Raw genomic sequence first — 21,170 nt, forward strand, 5'->3', positions numbered from 1 at the left:
TGAAACTTTCAACTGGATAAGCTCCTTCTGTAGCACAGGCTGAACAGCACCGTAGCACTTTCTCCACAGTTCACCTATTTCGCGTTCTTTGCCAGCTTCTTCCAAATCGACTGGTTACCAAGCATAACCACTTCAAATTACACAATATTTCATGCAACATTTTATTGTAAAAATATGGTGAGTTTTACAGTTTAGACCTCAGTAAGTTTAAGCACATTTCACTAGCGTGTTCCATTGTGAATGACGTACTTTAAAAGTTAAGAAAATCAGGTCTAACTGTAGCTTTAGAAAATAGATTACTGGAAACATTAGGTAAAACCTACAAATGCAGCAATAGCTGGAATAAAGCTATTGCTAGGTACGATCGTTATGCATGCAGAAGACTACAGTCAGTTTTGAAATAGCATTCCAGATGACTAAGCCTATACTAAACAGAAAACAAACTAACGCTAGCTGAACAAGGCTGCAAGATAAACATTTAATCATTTAATGGCAAGCCATTTTATGAATGATCTTCTAGGCCCTTCTCCTTGATTGATGTACTTTTATCTTCCCCACACAGTTCATTTTGCTCCTGCTTGCAGAGATTTCCTTTCATTAGCTGCTCTCTGTTTCTGCTGCATGATTTCAGAGTCCCTGTGAAGAAAAAAAAAAAAAGGTAAGACTTCAGACACTGGCTTGCTGTTTTTCTAAACAGAGTTTCTTCCATCTTTTTTGCAGCCCTTTATCAATCCCATTTCAATAAAGGGCTTATATTATAAAATAATCAGCCTCTATCACATCCTCATCCTGGTCTTTTCAGCAAGGTACGCCATGATGTAGAAATGTCACTCAATTACATTATACCTTATGTATTTCTAAAACTAAGAGAACTAAAGACCACAATGAATCAAATATCTTCAGGAAAGTATTACACAATATTTCCCTGTTAATACCAGACAAAAAACTGCTCAAAAGTAACATAAGCCTTTCCAGGTCTTGCCAAAAATAAACATGTCTAACAGCAAACACAGTAAAACCTACACCCAGGTTTTATACTTTGAGACATGAGTGGACCACAAACCAAAGAAAAGTACTTAAGCCCTGTTTCATCACTGGATGTTTTATGGCTCATTTTTCCTCCTAATTTGCACAATCACTCCAACCAACGGTGCTGAGTACCTTACCTCTGCTTTCTCTGAGATGCAGACAAGCTATCCTCTTTCCTTTTCCCTTTGAGAGTTTCCTGAGTCTTCTTCAGGTTCTTCTGTCGGGCAAGTTCACGCTGATTTCCACCTAGAAGATACCACATAATTGATACAGGTGGTAGCAGTTTCCAAGCACAGCGTGCCTATTACAAAAGTGTTAACATTTGGCTCATTTTACAATTAGAAATGACAGTATCTTTTGTCATGGTCTTTCTCTCTTGCACAGTGAGGCAAGAAAGCATCCCTGAAAGCATCAAGAAATGCACAACAAAAGTGCTGCTCTGAGAAGATGCACCTCTCCATCCAAACACCACAGGTCTTCCTTGGAACAGCCACAGCCATCACAGACACTAACTCTTCTGTATTTGCTGAAAAAAATCTTTTCAACAACATCCACTTCCAGTATTCCTAGACTGCTCTACTTCATTTGCTAGAGTTGGTTAGCTTGCTTGGTACTTCCTCTTGCCCTGCTTTTTCTGGACTCAAAAGTGTTCCAGAATACACTCAAGTACAATCACTTGCACTCTTGAACAAACACGAGCACTTTTCCATGCTGAAAAACGAAAACTCAGTTTCCCCATAATCTCCATTGTACCTCTCTTTCAGCATCTCTCCAGTCTTAAGACTACCTATGCCACCTCTCAATCTCCAAGACCAATCTCTCCAAACTTCACATGCCTGTAATTCCAGGTATACAGTCTACAACCAGGTGAAGAAGAAAATCTGAAACTTTACTGTTGATGTAATCCACAGCTTTGTACTACCACCACTTCTGAGCTGATAAAGGTACCTGCCATGCCAACAAGACAAAAGTGTTCCTTCTTCACATCAGTTTGTACAGCCCCTGGCAAGAGGTGCTACATACAGCATATTACCACTGCTACTTGCTGAGGGCTGCTCCTGCTTGTGAAGATGTGCTTCACCACTGACTGGACTACCTTTTGCAAAAGTGAGGAGAACTTCTGCTCCATCCTCCTCACAAGCACTCAGTGAGATCCTGTTCCCAGAGTTCTGCCACGTAAAATGGCCAATATTTTTTTCAGAAACGGAAATGAAACGGCTATCTCTGGCAGTATTGGGAGTTGATTAGAACTTGATGACTCATAAGCAGATGATACATTCCAGGCTATAAATGGTTCTTCAGTTTTGTAGTGCTTAGTGCATGAATGTCACATGAGTAAGCTTGCATCATGGTCTTACATGGCGCTTGAAGAAACTAAATAAACATTTATCATGAAGAAAAAAGGGTGGGAAGTCAAAACACACAGTTTTAGACAAAATTCATACAGCAGCTATCCTCGATCCTTAACCTCACACATTCCCTCTTTCCCAATCAAGCAGTGTCTGTAGAGTTATTGCATACATGTACAATCTTCTAAGTGCAACAACCAAGCTGCATGGTGGAATGAAAAGCTTGGCTGCTATTTCTGCACAGCAAAGGAGAACGGGTGGAGAAGGACAGTACCACTGTATAGACACTAAGCAGACAAAAACAAGCTGCTCTCTGAAAATAAACTTACTTGTACCATTTCTGTTTCCAAGAAAACATCACAAGGACTATTTGGCCCCAGCACTCTACCTGAGATGCTGAGTATCCCATCTCTTAAGAGAGATGGTGCTATTTTACACATTCTGTAACATCTGCCTAAATCTTCCAAGAAAGGTGGCTCTGGCAGGAAGTCAATTCCACTTCCTGTAATGTGAAAAAAACAGCACACCCTTCCTTACAATACCTGTGCCCTAATGCCCCAGGAAAGCCTGTCTCTGCAAGGCATATGGCTTTAGTTCTGCCTATCCGTGCTCTTCCATTTCCAAGATCCACCTGTCCTATTAGAGAACGATATGTGGAAAACTTCTGTATAGCGCTGGAACAAGCTGTCATCGTTTTTCCTGGACAGAGGCCAAACAGAATGGCAGCATGGAGTACAGATGCCGTGACCCCTGGAGTACCTTCTGAGCAGCAAAGGATCTGATCACATGTCAGAACTCGAGCAGAACAGAACTGACTGCCACTGCGTTCCAAAAACAGAATGCTGAATTCAACAGGGCAGTTTGATACAAGCACAAAGCAATAATGGAAGATGAGTACCAGGAAAAAAGAGTCATCAATTCATCTAATCATAAACATCTTCACAGATTTATTGCATTTCCAGGCACCCCATGTATATGCACTGTTTCAACTTGGTAGTACAAGAACTGCCATGAATTTATGAATTCGGAGGCACAGTTTCTAATTAGCAGTCCAGTTTCATTCTATTTTACCACATGAATCTTTGAAATGAGAGCCTAGTCCACACGTGACTGATACCAAAGGTCTGAACTCCAGAAATATATACTAAAGCTTAGAATAAACAGCGTGGCAGCATACCACAGCTGCCTCTCCAGCATCCTGGCACTGTGCTGAAGTAAGTCGCCTTACAACACAACGCAATAGTCCTGTTATCCTTGGCTATAGGACACTGTACCTCTCTTTAACCCTTAACATATAGTTATCTTAATAGCATAAGAACAGGGAAAAAAAACATAAAGAGCCATTAGCCTTCCACTTCCTCAAATCCCAGGTCTGATCCGTGCACACGCTGTTTACAACCTAGGCCATCCTTTGCACTTTGAGCAGTACAGCAGATTCAGAGCTGCATTTTTTTTTTTTATTAAGCCAGAACTTGTTAGTACCTCCTCACCTCATGACAGAGGGTTTCTGCGCTGTCAAGTACAGCATGCAGAAGCCAAACGAACAACCCCACCAATGAGGCAGCACTCCTGATTTGCTTTACAGTTCTCCACCATCTTAGCGTAAATATAGAACCAACGCTTTCAACGGCAGCCCTAACCACAAATAAAACAACGCGCTGTTACACGTTTGCCATCACTAGAGAGCCCTTTAGACACACGGTGGGCGGCAGCCAGGCCTTAAGCCTGGTTCCGTTATCGCTGCAGACCACCTCCTCTCCTCATCCAGCGCCCGGCCGCTCCCTGAGAAACAAGACACGATGACGGCCGCCGCACCCTGACAGCCCGGCGCTGCTCTGCCGGAGGCCGCAGCCCGCTGCCCGCCCCGCTCCCCGCCAGAGCGGCAGCGCAGCCCCGCGAATCCCTCCAGCACTCACGGGTCATCGCGAGACGCTCGGGCCGCGCAGCACAACAGACACCCCGACTGCCAACACCTGCTAGAACGTTCTCCCGCCCCACCCACGGCTCCCGCTCCTTATGAAGCGTCGCGGTCCCGCACGTCATTGACGCGGGCCGGGCGCGGCGCCTCACCCAACCAGCGGGCCGCGCGCTGACGGCCGGGCGCGGGGGGCGGGCACACGGCGGCAGCGGGGAGCGCTTCGCGGCGGCTTCCGCCCGCGGGGTCGAGGGGCGTAGGGACGAGGGGCGGTGTCCGTTGGGAGTGCGGCGCTTCGGGGTGGGGGGGAGGCGAAAAGGAACGGCGGTGGCGCGGAGCGGAGGCCGCGATAAGCCAGCCGAGGGGAAGCCTTGCAGGCTGCCGCGGCAGCAGGAGCTCGCGGGGCGCCGGCGTGATGAGGAGGAGCCCCGCGGCTGCGGCGCTCCGCCCCCGCCCGCCCCGCGTCGCGCTCTGATGGCGTTGCGGCCGCGCCGGTGCGCTGCCTGCGTGCGCCAGCCGGCCTGCCCGCGCTGCCCCGCCGCCCGTGCCCCAGCGCAGGCTGCGGCGCGCCTCCCGCCGGCCCGGCACCATGTTCCGCCGAGCCCGCCTCGCCGTGCGGCCCAACGTGCGGCCCGCCGGGAGGGGTGCGGGCGGTGCGGCGGACGCGGAGCCGCAGGGCTCCCCGGCGGCTTCTAGGGAGGAGGCTGCGGCGGCCGAAAACCAGCCGAGCGGGCGGCGGGCCGACAGGTGGGTTCCGCCGTGCCGCTGCGCGCGGGGAGGGCAGCGGGGCTCCGCCGGAGGCTGCTGGCTGCCGGCCGGGCGGGGTGGGCCCTCGGGAGCCCTGCGGGACGTAGCGCTGAGCCGGCGCCCGGCAGCGTCCTGCTCCGAAGGGCCCGGGCTCGGTAGCCGCGGCCGCCCCTGCGGGCTGTGCAACGCGCGCCGCTGCTGTGTGACTCGGCATTCTCACTCTGCACGCTGCTCCAGCCCTAACGCTCTGACTTTTTTTTTTTTTTTTCCGGGCCTTTTCAGTATTTTAAATGCTTTTCATCGCAATGGAAATACCCCGTAGGGTTAGGCTCAGGAGCAGCTCTTCCAGACCTGTCTCCAGTCTGATAACTGCCCTTCAGAACAACCTTCCCACCTGGCTGGTTTTGCATGTTGCGTTTGTACTTTTTTTTTTTTTTTTTTTTTTAGTTGGAATCTGTCCTTTATGACATTCTATGAGGCGTTTTTACAATTTCTGTTTCCTTTGACTAGAAATTCAGGTATTTAGCTAGTCCAACACAATCTGTCTGTGGTAAACCCATGCTAGTTTTTGTCCAGCTCATATATTTTGTACTTAAACTTGTTTTACAATGTGCTGTAAAGATCTTTTTCTTTCATAATTCATTTAGAAAACGTATGGGTTACCCTGATCAGACCAGCTGATCTCCGGTTGTCCAGGACTTCTTTCTTAAGTGAAGATGCAGTTGTTTTTCATTTATTCAGCAGATTTATCCAATGTGTTGTGTTTGTAACTTAATGGGTGTTTTGGAATAATTTAATTGTAACTGTGAAAACTAAACATCACTGCTGTTCTGAGGTGGAGAATGTTCTGAGAAATATTTTCACATGTCTTGAAAAAATAGGCCTTTACCAGGTGCATGACTAACAGTAAATACGGCAAACATCTATGCAAGCAAATCCACAAGTCTGGATCCTGCTCTTTTAAAGAAAAACTTAAATGGTTTTATAAACCTTAGACCGTAGTAGTTGTTAAGTCAACTGTCGTCAAGGCGTGTTCAAGACAAACGTCCTCAGTTTGCTGACCTAGTGAAATGCATGGGGAGGTAGGGGAAAAGGGCTGGGAAAGAGCTTCTTTGGCGAAGTGCGGATTTGGAAGATGGTGCACTCACAGGAAAATTCATATGGATCACTGAAGTGTGGTGGTGGCTTCCAGAATTCGGGCAGTGGGAGAAGGTAGTGCCCAGCCCGCAAGTACTGGGAGACTAGGGGGAATTTTCAGCCCTGGGAGCAGGCAGTAAAGGCTCAGGTGAGAGCTTCTGCCTTCTTTCCTACATTTGCTCTTCTTAAATTCCACTGAATTCGTGAAGCTTCCGTTTGGTTTTGGAGGCCTCTACTAACCAAATAGGAGAGGGTACGCCCAGGGATTTACTGCACTGTAAGCAGTTATTAGCTTCTTGGAAAGCTGCTTCTGTAGATGATGTATTTTAAAGATTGGCTGCCTGGGTGCCTCTGAAACTGACTATATGTCATCGAATCTTGATTTATTGAGTTTTAGTAATTGGTAGAATACAGCAGAATGTAGTTTTCTGTGCTCTGCAGAAAAATTAATGGCAAATACGGACATCTTGCATGTTTTCTTGCCCCACCTAAAGCATTCTGTCCTAGCCTCTCCAATCTGTACCTGTACTGTTTGTCTTTCAATTTCTAAGCTCTGAATTGGTTTTGCAATTATCAGGGAAGTGAAAATTCCCTGAGCATAAGATTTAAAATACCTTTTAATATGGTCTCTGCTAATATTGTGAGCTGACTGCAGTAGGCAGCTCAGCCCCACACAGCTGTGCACTCATTTCCTTGCAGAGGGATGCAAAGAGAATTGGAAAGGTAAAAGGGAGAAAATGTGTGGGTTAAGATAAAGGTAGTTCAATATGCAAAACAGAAACCACACATGGAACTAAACCAAACCAAGGATGTCATTCACTCCTGTCCCTTGACAGCCTTTTCCAGGAAAGCAGGGCCCATCACACACAAGGGTTATTTGGGAAGACAAATGCATTCACCCTGAACTTTCCTCCTGCTTCCTTCTTTTCATCAGCTTCTATTGCTGAATGCAACCTCATACAATAGAGGACATCCTTTTGGCTAGTTTGTGTCAGCTGTCCTGGCCATGTCACTTCCCAGCCTCTTACACGTCCCCACCTCTGCTGGCAGGGCAGCATGAGAAGTAAAGGCCTGGAACATGGGCAAATACCAGTTAGCATCCACTGAATGATGGTGTTACCAACAGTATTTTTACCACAGACCCAAAACATGGCAACGTATGGGCTGCTGTGGAGGAAATTAACTCTGTCCCACTCAAAGCCAGTGCAGATAAATTACATTTAACTATGGGAAATCTAGTATGGTACTCTAGGGAAAAATATATAAGCCTCAGACAGCATGGAGAAGATGATCGTAGAATTTCTTTCCACTGTTTCATGCTGTATAACTGGAAGACACTGAATGGAGCTTTCCAGAGTCTCGTTCAAAACACAAACGATATATGGTGAAGTTGCTCTGCTCCTCGTTGAAGGATGTGTACTAAAAATGCATATGAACTCACAGTGGGGAACAAATTGATACAGAAAAGTCTGCTACATCATCTATAGCCTATGCACACACCACATAATGCTGAGAGATTATTTGGAGGAGTTATGCTGGTTTGGTTTTTTTGCTTTTCATCTATTCCTCCAAAGGCATTTACTACTTAGCACTTTTGGAGTTGGGTAATTAAACCATAGATGTAGTCAGTGGTAAAGAAACAAAAAAGACATAGTTCTAACGTGAAATTAAAAAGCTCTTTATGACTCAGGTGTAATTCTGCTGCAGTTTTACCATGAGCAACATCCAAGGAGAGGAATACTAGAATTGCTTACAGGCTTAAGATGATGGAGATGAGCGATTTTGCTTGCACTTTGGAAATTATTCCTACGTAAGGGATTAAAACAGTACCTAAATAAGAAAGTTTCCAAGGGGAGCTAGAAGATGTTTGCCCCCTAAAGTCCATTTTTCATGTGTTCAGTGGAACAGCAGCCAGTTTCACTCCCGAAAACTTTTTGTACTTTAAAAAAAAAGATTAGATTTTATCTGCTTACATTGGAGGAATGCATGGATTGCAGTGAAAAATCATAAAGCTCTTTGTGCATGCCCTTATTAAAATTTTTTTAGTCTGTAACATGTTATATGGGGTACTTTTTTTTTTTTTACATACGTTTGTTAACTTTATCATACCATGAAATAAGATATTCTCAATAAAAGGTTAGAGCCTTCTAATAAGAAGGGCAAAAGAGGAATATGTGAATACAGTATTGTTGGTCAACTAATTTGTAGCATTAATACTTAGTATTTCAAAATATGCCATTTCTTATTATTATTCTTATTATAATTAGTTTGAGGAAGTGACAGGTATTGGACAGTTCAATTGTGGCTTCTTGTATACAATTGTATTTTTCTGTACTGTATTTATACTTGTTGGTGCATGAGCATGTTTTGATAGCAAAAGTTGTAAATCTGTCACTGTAAAGTGTTTCAGAATAATCTCTTACATTTTCCAGTGATGAGAAGACCAACAGCTCAAATGATGCTGGAGAAGCTACTAAACCTACAGACATGCCTACGCAGAGAAGAAAACGGATTTCCACTATGCCCAATCTTGTCAAACCCAGAGCTGGGCCTTCATCTGATCTGCATAGTGCATCAAAACCACAGAGGCGAGCATCACAGGCTCCTGATGGCGGCGCTCCACTTCAGAAGGATTCTCCTCCATCAGAGAAGAGTCATGGTGAAAGCTCTTCAAAGTCTCCCATGCTACCCGAAAAGAAGACACCTGTGCCACAAGTGCCACAGTTTTCCCCACTGAAAAAACCAGTGAACAAAGAGCAAACTGTAGCCACTCAAAAAAATGATGATCCCTTGCAGAAGAACATACCCTCCCCACTTAAGGAGAGACCAACACAGGAAACGTCAGTGACACAGGAGGAAAAGCTGCCTCCGAAACCATCTCCTGTAAAAGAGAAACGAATATGTTCTGACCGTGAAAGGATCCTCAAAGCTCGGAAGTTACGAGAAATGCTTAAAGAAGAGCTGAAGAAAGAACGGATGGTAGGCCTCTGCATTGAGCAGTGCTGATTTATGAAGGGCAGAGAAAGATGTTATCTGCCTAACATTAGCATTGCTTCTTTGCAGTAGTGTTTCCTGACAGCAGTCATCACCAGCTCACTAACTGCTAATACTTCATGATGTGTCAATAACCCTGTGGGGATTTATTTATTTATAAGCAGTAGCAGCACTATGTTCCCTCATAATACAGATTTCATGAGAAATTACGTATCTTTACTTTTAATTAGACTTAAAAACCTTTTTAACGTGAGACCTTGCTACTATATCATCACTAACTGGTCATGTAGTGAGTGGTGAAGTATGCTGTAAAAAAGCTTGGGATTTGGGATTTCTTGCGTCTTTTAGACTTTTGTTGACTGAGTTGTGTGATTTAGCTCTGCCAAGAATTGAATTTCTTTGAGAAGGTAAATCACTTAGGGGATCATAGAATCATAGAATGGCCTGGGTTGAAAAGGCCCTCAAAGATCATCGAGTTTCAACCCCCCTGCTGAGTGCAGGGTTGCCAAGCACTAGACCAGGCTGCCCAGAGCCACGTCCAGCCTGGCCTTGAATGCTTCCAGGGACGGGGCATCCACTCCTTGGGCAACCTGTTCCAGTGCATCACCACCCTCTACATGGGATATGTGGTCTCCTCTGTGGTAAATATACACTTTACAATAAACTTATTAGTTCAGTATAAAAGCAACAACAACAGCAACAAAAAAAACAACCCCCAAACTCCACCAACAAAAGGACAAACTTCACTTAACTGGGGTACTAATGAACGGAGAACACTACTTAAGACATAAAAAGTACTTCCTGGGTGAAACTGAGTTTTTTGGTTTTATACAGAAACAAATGAAACACAGGCCTCCAATAATTGAAGGGTGTTCTCCACCAGATCGCTCTAAAATGACCATGAGAGACTTGATATACTATCTACCAGAAAACAATCCTATGAAGTAAGTATGTTTTTTTTTTTCTTTGGGTTAAATGATTGTTTTTCTGCAGTTTAATGATTGTGAAGAGGAGAATTCTCAAATCTGGAGTGTTAGCACAGATGCAGTATTGTTATAATGGCAAGAAAAGCTTCTAAACACTTTCATGTCTACACAGTCTTTGTACAGGAATTATAAGTTAGTGTACATGTTAAAGTGTAAATAGTAAAATCTTCCCCACTGCTCATTCTTCTCTGTACAGATACAGAGTAACAGTAAGTTGGTTTTTGTTAGCTAGGTTCTGTTAAATTTGTTGTTAGATGTTAGGAATCACTGCAAAATCTAGCGGACTGTGGGAAATCAAGCATTTCTTTTCCTGGGTTGCTGAAGTGCAGAAAAATACACTGCAAGACCTTGAAGGTCTCTCCATCTCATCTGAATGGGTGTGGCAGCTGCTGCTGCTCTTCCTTAACAGCAGTCATTGTAAGTACAGCTGTCTGAGTCCTGTTATTCCTTCCTCTCTAGGTTCATAAGCAGACTTGTGTTCATGAATCCTGAGAATTCAGTACAGCTTCAAAGCCTCATATTGTGCCCAAACCATGGCCCTCCCTTACCAACTGTGTGCATCTCTTATTCCCCAGTTTGTTCAGCTGGGTGTTTGCTAGTAGAATAGATATATGCACTCACATAGTGATTTTAAAAACATTCCAGCAATCACAGAGCTGTTGAACGTGGGCTCTTAGTCTGCCTGATGTCCATGCTTGGATAGTGGACCTTTACCAAGCTGTTTGTATGTACAAGCTTATGCATGCAGAGTTAAATGGTGAATGTTCTGCTCATGAAGAAGCAAAATTGCTTCAGACATGTTCTTGGTGATACCAGGTAAAGTATTTGCAGGTTGGCCAATAGCAATACACAGGAAGAAGAGAAGAACTCACCCAGCCGATGAAGGGGCAGTCTGTTTACAGCCCTTTCATCCCTCTCCTGCTCCAATCATCTCCATTTCACCATGCTTATTCCATACTGATCCATCATGATCCCTGTTTTTCCCTCCGTTGGACCTTTCTCTTAAATGTATCACAACAAGTTTGTGTAGTCATGCAACCCTCTTCTGAATGCATTATATTGTGGACAGTCACCCAGAACCCTCTCAGATATCCCACAAGATTCTTACCAATTACGAAGTTCAGGTTGACCTTCAGTCCTGTGCCTGAGTAGTTCCTTTAAAGACCCATCAATTAGTAGCAGATGAGTTTGGCTTTTTATTGTCTGTTATCACCTGCTCATTAATGTTTGTGTGCCTGTCTCTTTTATTTACCACTTTCCTTGCTAATTTTTCTTTTGCACTGAATAGTCATTAAGCAGATAATGAACCAGATGCTCTCACATTTCCTATACCTTTACTATGGATATGTTCACATGCCTCAGTTGTGGTTTAACCCAGCAAGTGGTTGGTGTGCCACGCAGTCATTCACTCACTCCCCCACCACCCCAGTGGGATGGGGGAGAGATCTGAGAAAAACTAACCCCTCATGGGTTTAGATAAAACTATTTACTAAGATAAAGATGATAATTATGACATATATATATGAATGTATATAACAAGTGATGCACAAGCAGTTGCTTACCAGTCCCTAACTGATGCCTAGCTAGCCCCTGAGCAGCAGAAGAAAAAATTAGATGAACTACCATCCTCTTCAAAACTCCTTCTGCCTGATGTCATATGGTATGGAATATTCCTTTGGCCAGTTTACATCAGCTGTCGTAATTCTGTTCCCTTCCATCTCCAAGGGCCCTTTGATGTGAATGGCCTTGGTTCTGTACAACCCTCTAGCCCTCTGATAATTTTCGTGGCCTTTTGGACCTGCTCCACGTCTTTCTTGTGCTGGGGGCCCCAGACCTGGCACAGTACTCCAGATGGGGCCTCACAAGGGCAGAGTAGAGAGGGACAATCACCTTTCTCACTTTGCTGGCCACCCATCTTTGGATGCAGCCCAGGATGTAGTTGGCCTTCCAGGCTGCAAGTGCACATGGCTGGCTCCTGCCAGCTTTCTGTCTACCAAGAGCCCTAAATGTGCTGAAAGCAGCCCTGATGAGAAGTACTTGGGCATTCTGGTGGACAAAAAGCTTAACATCAGCAAGCACTGTGTGCTGACTATTGCATCCAGGATTGGGGACCCCCACGATTTTATGACTCTATCAGGTATATAGTATAGAATGTACAGTGAAAGATGTAAATTGTTATGTTTAATAACATTATAGAAGATTACATAAACGTATAGTGCTTATTGAAGGGGGACCAGTTCCACAAATGTTTTTTTTATTTTCAAACTTGTCAGTTATTGCAAAGTAGAGATGCTCGTGTGGAGTGTTTTGTTGTTCTATCAGATTCCAGCTTGTTATGTAAAGCATCAGGTACTTTTGTCTCATTTACTGATGGTCTGCTTTTCATCTTCAGTTTCCTGTGATAAGGTAATCTGCACTTCCTATTAATTGCTTTGTTAAAATTAGTTCACAGTGAATCAGATGTTGATTACTTATTGTAGTCTCATGGATTACTGTGTGAAATCTATTGTTGTGCCCTTCAGCAATTGATGCCCATAGATGCTCATAAGCAACTGAAAAACCACACGACTGTGTGTGATGATTGTTCAATTAGACTAAGTTCAGATCTGATAAAAAGAATTGAAGATAAGAAAGTTTATGTTTCTTTGTCCATTATCCAGAGAAGGTGAGTTTGAGGGAATGAAGCAGAAATACGTCTGTACAAACTTTTACCTCTAACTCTTAAAAATTCTAGGTCTTCATTAGCAGAAGAAAGGAGAACAGAAAAGAATTCTGCACTGGGTCAAATGAAAGAGTAAGTCTTGGAGATGAAGGTACTTAGAGTAAAAAAAACTCTTCTGATATTGGAAAATAACATGTTTAAATGTAGTAATAACATTGTCTTCATTTACTGTTTCAATATCATAGCCCTTATTTAAAACGAACTGTGAGAGTGGTAAAAGAGCTTCTTGCTTTTCATGTTATGGTTTTGGACTTGTCCATCACACAACAGCATGAAAAGCAGATTTCAGAGTCTGTATCAGCCACCTTGCTAATAGGTTGTAATGTTAAGTGTTTAATTAAATTGTTGAGCATTTGGCACATAGAGCAACAATTTGGTAGGGTGCTACCAAAAGTAATGTTTTTTGCTTTTTAAAACTGTAGACAGGAAGAGAAAAGTACTCCTGATCATGAAGAGGAAGATGAGGAAGAGGCAGAGAATGGGGAGGAAAGTCAGGATGGTCCACTTCTAGTTCCTCGTGTGAAAGTAGCAGAAGATGGTTCAATTATTCTGGATGAAGAAAGGTAATTTCTGTGTTTGACTCGTGGACAATATATGCTAGATTGCTGCTTTTTTTGTAAACGGGACTGTTGTTTGAGGGAGGGAGAAACAAGTGTATGGTGTGATGAGAGTTGAGGTATCCTAATTTAGAGAATAGTGCAAATATGTAGCAATATATGGGCAAGAATTATCTGTGTCTTCGTTGTGACAAACTTCCTCTGAAAAGCAGGGTTTTGGAGAAACTGATATCAAGGAAGGTGTCATGGTTTGTAACAATGCTGAATGTTTGACAAGCTTCCAAATGTCTCCTATTTAGTTCACTTCTTTATTTCTCATAGTTGCAAACGTCTGTTCGCTGTTGTTCGGTCATCAGTACAATTTACTTCAGCTTTGTATCTTGCATGTTGCTGCTATTCAGGTGTCAGTCACTTTTCTTAGAATGTGATATTTAAAAAAAATACCAGTCTCTCCAATTATGTGTATGCATACTCTCAAAATGTTACTACCATGAGATTTAGGTTGAAGTATAAGTCTAGAACAGTGCTAGAAAAAGAACTTGACATTTTTCCAAAAGAGGAGAGACTGTTGTGTGGTTTTGCAAAGCAGTTTTCTTGGATATTAAAAAGACAGATCTTTGAGGTGATATTTTTTAAAGATATTTTAATTATCTCTATCTGTACTAAATCTAATAAAAAGGGAAAAACAAACTTGCTTGCACAGTCTGAGTAGGCTAATGCTTTCTACCACTTTCTCCCATTAAAATACACAATAATGTAATCATTACAGTGGATAACACTGTGAATTCTGGCTTGTGGCTGGAAAAGTCTGACTAGTTGGCCTGTAAATGTCAACGATATGTCTTGCTAGCAGTATTGTCAGGTAAGTGTCTTTCTGTCTTTGCTTTTGTAGTTTAACTGTAGAAGTTCTAAGAACAAAAGGTCCCTGTGTTGTAGAAGAAAACGATCCCATCTTTGAGCGTGGCTCTACAACTACGTATTCCAGCTTCAGGAAAAGCTTTTATACCAAACCATGGTCAAATAAAGGTAAGTATACTTTTGGTTTCATGTTTTACACCTGCAGGAAAATCTGTTTCCCAGCAGTGTTTTACGCTTAACAAATTTTATGCCCAGTGAAGTTTATGATCTGCTTAAGTGTGACATTTCACCCTGGAAGTTCTTTAAACAAGCAGAGCTCTGATGTTGACTGTGAAAATAGGCAAGTTTAAAGAAATCCAGTGCATTTTGTAGGATATTCATGACTACTTCTGTTATGAAGTTTAGATACCGTGGAAATGCTTGCCTTTCCAGATGGGTAATTTTGGCTTTGGTTAGCAGTATATTTGAGCTCAGTATGGAACAGGTAGCTTTTCTTAACAGCTCCTTTACGTGGTTCTTCCAGCATGGACAGAAATAAATATAAAGCTGTTTCAACATTAGCAGCTTCGGTATGCATTGGAAGCAGACATGTTTTTGTGTTGTTTTTTTTTTGTTTGTTATAACTAGCTCTGTTGTATACTGATTATTATCTATTGGCTGACAGCACTGTGCAAGACTTCTTATAATTATGTATTTTTTAATAACTTTATATTGAAAATTTAGCATCACAAGATACCGTGCTGCTCTTTGAATGTGCTATTACCCTGTTTACAAGGAACAGTAACAATATGTTTTATGTATTATTTGCCTCGTTCCTGTTTGAGGTTGTGTTCATAATAAAATTATAACTGGCATTTTGAAATGGGTTAGCTTTTATTTACTAGTTATCTACAGAACATTTCACATTCTGCAGTTTTATATTAGACAGTTCTTTCTGTTAATAGTTCATGTAACAAATGTTGTTAGATATCCTTCAGTAAAATAACACTTTTGCCAGCTCAGCTGAACTTGCAGTCACTGAAGATAAACTGAAAGTTATCTATCTAACTGTATTAAGTTTGAAAGATGTTTGTATTTTAGATAGCGAGAAGGCTGATTACATTAAATATGCTTGGTTATGTGTGTGTATGTATAGCTATACAATCTTGTTGGTGACCCTGCACTCAGCGGGGGGGGGTTGAAACTCTGATGATCTTTGTGGTCCTTTTCAACCCAGGCCATTCTATGATTCCGTGATTTTCTTTTTTTCCCCAGAAACAGACATGTTCTTTTTAGCTATCAGTATGGTTGGAACAGACTTTTCCTTGATTGGACGATTGTTTCCTCACAGAGCCAGAGCAGAAATTAAGGTAAAGGTTAAAACACTTAATCCAACAATTAAGCATCTGTTTTCAATTTTCTGTTTCCTCTTTTTCTGTTACGATTATTCCTATTAGTATTGATCATCTTAATGCTAACTGGCTCTTAGAAATGATTTCAATAAATGTTTCCAGGAGATAAGAACCTCAATTATGAATATACTGACACAAATTCTGAACAGAATATCTTCTAAATCTAACATATGTAAGCACAGTTTGCCTTGATTTTATTTTAATTGAAAATACTGAAAAACATAACTATGAGGCTGTTTTGTGGTGCCTTTCTTGGTATCTGACTGGGAAAACCTTCAGTATCTCAGACTCTGCCTGGATTAGAAATAAGGACAAAGATGTTGAAAAGAATCAGAACCTGAGTGATGATATGTAGTGGTGACAGTAAAAACAAACATAGCTTTAACAATTAAAAACAGATGGCAAACTTGTGCTCTCTGAGCACGTTTGCAAGTGTTTACAACTTTGGTTCATAGAAAATTCTATTGCATTGAAGAAGGTTCATATTGATCTGTTGTGCTGTACCATATCTTGTTGCAATTTTTTTTTTAGAACAAGTTCAAACGTGAGGAAAAAGCAAATGGATGGAGAATAGACAAAGCTTTCAGTAAGTGAAGTGTACTCTACCCTACTGTGAGTCAGTTAACTGGCAGTTGTCTTTTTTCATTGTCATTTTTTGCTTTGCTTAGGTTAACCGTGTGACTAAGTTTCTTGTTCATAACTGAGTTTAGAAGATGAGAAGTCTTAAGTTTTTATGAAAAGTTTGGCTGACAGTAGAAGTCTTTGGGTTTAATTTATTGCTTTTCTATATATTTAATACTTTACATTAATATACACTTTTCATATATATTCAGTTAATCATTCTGGTCCTCTTTAGCAGAGTTACCACTCGTAAACTGTTTTGAGAATCTTTAAATTCTTTGTATGTTGCTTCAGTGGGAGATATAAGTCTTGAATTAGCAGGTGCCCTGCTCGTGCAGAAGCAAAATGGCTTCTGACAGGTTCTTGGTGACACCAGGCACAGTATTTGCAGGTAGGCCAACAGTTATACACAGAACTACGAGTGGAGCTCACCCAGCTGGTGAAGGGGCTCTCTGGCTGTATAACTCTCCTTCTCAGGAAGCAGCCTAGGCACAAGAGGTGCCCTCCCTTCAGCGGCTGGCCCTTACCTGAGCCCAGGGGCTCCACTCTTGCTCCACCCCTTCTGCTCCCTGGGGAACCCAGGCGCAAACAATTTGCCTGTGCACCCTAGGCCAGCCACAGCGCTTCACCAGGTGCTCCATCACCAGTTCAAGCCCTGACCTAACAGTTCCCCTACAGCATGTCAATGCATTATATGATACTGTGATAAGTACCGTAACCTTTTCACTATCTGTTTTTTAAAACCAAGGTGCCAAATAATTTTTGTCACCTCTTGTTCTTTCTCATGTGATGCAGAAATTGATACAGGAATCTCTGTTTAAATTTACATAATCTCTGTTTTTTATTATCACAGTGTATTAATGAGCATTTTACGAAGAAGAAAGTTGGAAAAATTCTCACCTTTGATTATTTTTTTTTTCCTATTTTGTTGCTTTAATCTGAAAGAAGAAAAGCGGCCCTTTGATTTTGAGTTGTTTGCCCAGCTGCTTGAGAAAGTCTTGGCAGATGAGGAAAAGAGGAGGCAGAAGAATGTTAAAAGCCAGAAGCCAAAGGAAAAGAAGCCACTAAGGCCTCGGAAGAAGCCAAAAGGTATCTCAAAAGAACGTATATGAGCGTTACAGACCAATGGTTAGTAAGATATTGCTAGCAGAAGTAAAGCCCTGTAGAGAATTTCTGTCTTCCCCGTTCTAGACATGGTGAGAGAATCCTGGCTTCATAGTTTAATTCTTCTTTAGATGTAGTTTGTTGATGCGGCAGTCAGAGAATCGTTGAGTTTGGTAAAGACCTTCCAATCTTAACCTCCCCTGTGCAAGTTAAGGCCATTTCTTAATGTCCTATTCTACTAATTGGTAGCAGCCTGCTTCTTGAGGTGCATTTTCTCCGGGCGGAAACGTGAGGCCACACTGAGCATAGTGCAATTCTATGATTTGAAACGCTGATATTCTAAAAGAAGTATTCTAATTTAAGTTAATAAGAATCTCAGTGATTTGCTAATGAATTTACTGCCAGAGTCCATGGCCAAACCCATGTTTTTGGCATGTTCTGTGACTTTTTAATTATCCTTCTTTTTAATACATTTTAGACTGTTATTTTAAAGATTCTGATTTTCCTTCTTTTTAGTTCAAATCCCCAAATCGGAATGATTTTTCTTTCTTCTTCCCTCTGGAGAGTCTTGTAAAAGTTGTTTTATTTTCTGATCTGTTTAAAACAAATGATAAAGGTTATGATGATAACAGTTGCTAAATATGTAGTATCTTATTACTTCAGTAACTGTGACAGGTCCTTTCATAAATCTGCCTAAATTAAAAATGGTTATACTGACGCAATTTTAGATATTTTGTGGGTTTTTTTGAATGTTTGTTTCACAAAAACCCGTCTTCTTATAAACAGCCTTGTGGAAAAAACAAATGAACATCTCTTTTTAGGGGGGTGCTAGCCAGGAAGCAGCATGTCAATTTAATTCTTAAAACTGACATAGCTGTTTTTCTATACCACTTATTTCAGATTTGATTGAGGAAGAGACCACCTAGTGGGTCTTAAAATTGTATGTAAAAATGGTGTTGCCAGACTTTAATGGTATGTTTAACGTACTTTGTGTTAAGCTACATGAATATGCTTTTCTATTCCTCCTGCATTTTGAATTACTTAGAGGGTAATGAATATAAGAGTAATAAAAAGAACAGGGGAAAAGTGTTTGGTGGTTTTCTGATATTCCACATAAATTCAAGATCGTGACAAAATGTTCTGGAGAATTAAGGAAGCAGAATTTTAGAAATGCATTAAATCCAGAAGAGAGCTTATGTATTATTATCTGCCAGATTATAATTCTAAGCTTTCTTATGTAAAATAAGAATGGTTAACTCATTAATCTATTGATCAAAAATACATTTTCCTGACATAATTTCTGCAATCATGACTATCTCTTTCTGCAGAGGTAGAACAATTCCTTTTAGGAATAGCAGCACCTGTTTTTACTGGACCAGAAAATGATTGCATAAACTGATCAAAAATATAGGAACAAGAACATTTGATAACTGCATCCTTTGTTGGCTTTATGCTGGTGGAAGTGTGGTCCCAGGTGCAGAATGTGTTTTGTGTTTAGTGCTGAAGCTTCCTTGTTTTTTGGCAATATGTTGACACTGATGTATGAATTCAAAAGATATTGCAAGTGGGAATATCATCTAAATTTATGACTCTTAATACTCTGCCAGAGTAGTAACTGGAACCATATTGTGTCAATAGCAAAAGTTGCCAACACAGAAACTACTGATAATGAAGATGACTTTCAGGAAGCCAGAATTTCTGATGCAGAAACAGAAGCAGATACTGTGACAGCTGAAAAGGAGAATAAGGGATCGCTGAGCACTTCTGAAGAGCCAGAAGAACAAGTTTCATTAGAGCCAGCATCAGTGAATAAAAAAAGAAAAAGGAAGAGAAAAGATGATCTTGAACAGGAAGTGGAAAATCATCCAGAGTTGGCTGTCCCTTCAAAAATTGCTGAGGAAGGGAAATCATCTAAGAAAAGTAAGAGGCAAAAATCCTTACTTGTTCAAATATAAATCTTATGTAAATACACTGCAAGCTTAGAAATTAAAACTGGGCTTTTGTTTTCATACCACTGATGTGCCTTGAAAGGTTGTGGAACACTGCCCTTCAAAGTCAACTTTCATCCTAAATCTTCATGTTGTATTTTGTTGTAGATGGAAACAGTTCTCTTAAAATATAATACCTAGTAGGCATGTTCTGCTGGGATTTTTTTTTCCCTAAAGGAACACTTCCTTCACTGTAGCTAGGATGCAAAAGCTGGAATTCTAAGCTGCTGTGCAGAACATCCAGATTGATTTAATTCTTATTTATTAGCAGGAAAAAAAATAGTCAATGATACAAACACTACTGGTCGTACTGTCTGCAGAGAAGAACTGGGCAGTGTTATTGAGGAAGAAGAAGAAGATGATCTACCTGCTGAAGAGGAGGAGAGATCACAGTCCTTTTTACCAATGGATGACATAACAGAGAGAGAAAGTGATGTCAATTTATCCGGGTAATGTTTGCAGTGGAACACTTAGGAACAACAAAAAAAAAAAACCGATTTAAACTTTTAACATTAGTTCTATTCATTTGTTTTTGCCGTCACATTAAGTGACAGAAAATGGGCAGGTTTTTAATTTTCAAGGACTGTCCCAGGTTTCAGTAAGCTGCTTTTAATTTACAGTGTTAATATGTTCTTTGCCCTGGTAGTGCCCTGATGCACTATTCTTGGAAAAAAAAAAAATTCCAGTAATATAAAAATTTCATTAAAAACTGCTTCCCCGTTTTGAAAATAGCGTTGGACTAAATATGGCTCTTCATGAAGTCTGTTAGCTCATCCTGACTACCAATACTCCTCAAAGCAGTGCTTGGTAATGTTGCTAGGTAGCATTGCTTTACCCTTGGAATTTTCATCTGTGGACTTTGTGCTGAACCTGGGAAGAGAAGCAGGCTTTTTGTTTCAATGTTGGGTATTTTGCTGGAATAAGAAATAATAAATAATTGTTTTGTTAAACTTCTTATATGTGAAAGTCTTTTACATATAAAGTGATTATGAAGCTGTCAGGACTGATTCGTAATTTTGTATGTTATCTGTTCTATATAGTAACACTGTAAATGTTTTGTTATTTCATACCATTTCCCAGAAACTTTTATGTACTTTAATTCCTCTTTGGAAGTACATGAAAGAACAGTATTTGTCCTTGAACTCAGCATAGTTACAGAAGATCGGGAAAAATTCGTCCTTATACAGTGTTGATATCAGTAAAGTCTGTTTTTAGGGTTACTTAGTCTAGAATGCTCAAGCAATGTTTTAACACCTGATATTTTAAAACAACTTTTCTACTTTTGCAGCTCAGATCATGGGAACATCACTAAAGTTTGTCAGACTGTGTTAAACATAGTCATTTAAAGTCAAAATTGCTTATACTATAAATCTAAATTTTTATGTGCAACTTGATCTGTCTGTAAACAACAATAGCTTTTAACCAAAATACAGTACCATTATAGTTTTTGTGTGCTTTTATTATTTCAGCTTTCAAGGTAGCAGTGATGTTAAACTAGTAACGGAATCTACTGAACTGGGGAGCCTAGATATCGCAGGTGGTGTATCACAGGAAATTCAGCTTTCAGAGTTTCCAGTTTCAAGAACTAGAAGCAAAGAAAGACAGCCTGAAGAAGCTAGAGAAACAACGGTATATTTATTTCTTTTGTGCAATTGTGATTTTTTTTTAATCTTCCTTTTTATTATTAAAAATATTTGTGTAGATCAAAGCCATTTTTTGATTGTGTAGGGTTTCTTCTGGCCATGCTTTGCAATGAGGTGCAAAAAAGGCAA

The 21,170-nt window shown here is 41.0% G+C and overlaps 2 protein-coding genes across 4 annotated transcripts in view; one reads left to right on the forward strand and one right to left on the reverse strand.

Annotated features, from left to right (window-relative positions):
• LOC110390280 (vinculin-like) lies at positions 143 to 4,841 on the reverse strand (the record flags this gene model as incomplete). Its single annotated transcript, XM_021381531.1, has 3 exons — positions 143 to 636; positions 1,167 to 1,275; positions 4,295 to 4,841. Coding segments are annotated over 3 exons (729 nt in total), but the record flags the coding sequence as incomplete, so codon positions are not given.
• BDP1 (B double prime 1, subunit of RNA polymerase III transcription initiation factor IIIB) overlaps positions 4,857 to 21,170 on the forward strand; it is a 56,820-nt gene continuing 40,506 nt past the window's right edge. For all 3 annotated transcript variants that reach the window (XM_021380629.1, XM_021380628.1, XM_021380627.1), the window contains exons 1-12: positions 4,857 to 5,040; positions 8,610 to 9,156; positions 10,006 to 10,115; positions 12,892 to 12,951; positions 13,302 to 13,442; positions 14,329 to 14,462; positions 15,549 to 15,643; positions 16,217 to 16,271; positions 17,252 to 17,395; positions 19,049 to 19,330; positions 19,667 to 19,847; positions 20,868 to 21,027. In XM_021380629.1, coding sequence (XP_021236304.1) covers positions 4,883 to 5,040; positions 8,610 to 9,156; positions 10,006 to 10,115; positions 12,892 to 12,951; positions 13,302 to 13,442; positions 14,329 to 14,462; positions 15,549 to 15,643; positions 16,217 to 16,271; positions 17,252 to 17,395; positions 19,049 to 19,330; positions 19,667 to 19,847; positions 20,868 to 21,027 — 2,067 coding nt within the window. In that variant the 5' untranslated portion in view covers positions 4,857 to 4,882. The remainder of the gene's footprint in view (positions 5,041 to 8,609; positions 9,157 to 10,005; positions 10,116 to 12,891; positions 12,952 to 13,301; positions 13,443 to 14,328; positions 14,463 to 15,548; positions 15,644 to 16,216; positions 16,272 to 17,251; positions 17,396 to 19,048; positions 19,331 to 19,666; positions 19,848 to 20,867; positions 21,028 to 21,170) is intronic.

The sequence above is a fragment of the Numida meleagris genome, chromosome Z, assembly GCF_002078875.1.
Source record: "Numida meleagris isolate 19003 breed g44 Domestic line chromosome Z, NumMel1.0, whole genome shotgun sequence".
NCBI lineage: Eukaryota > Metazoa > Chordata > Aves > Galliformes > Numididae > Numida > Numida meleagris.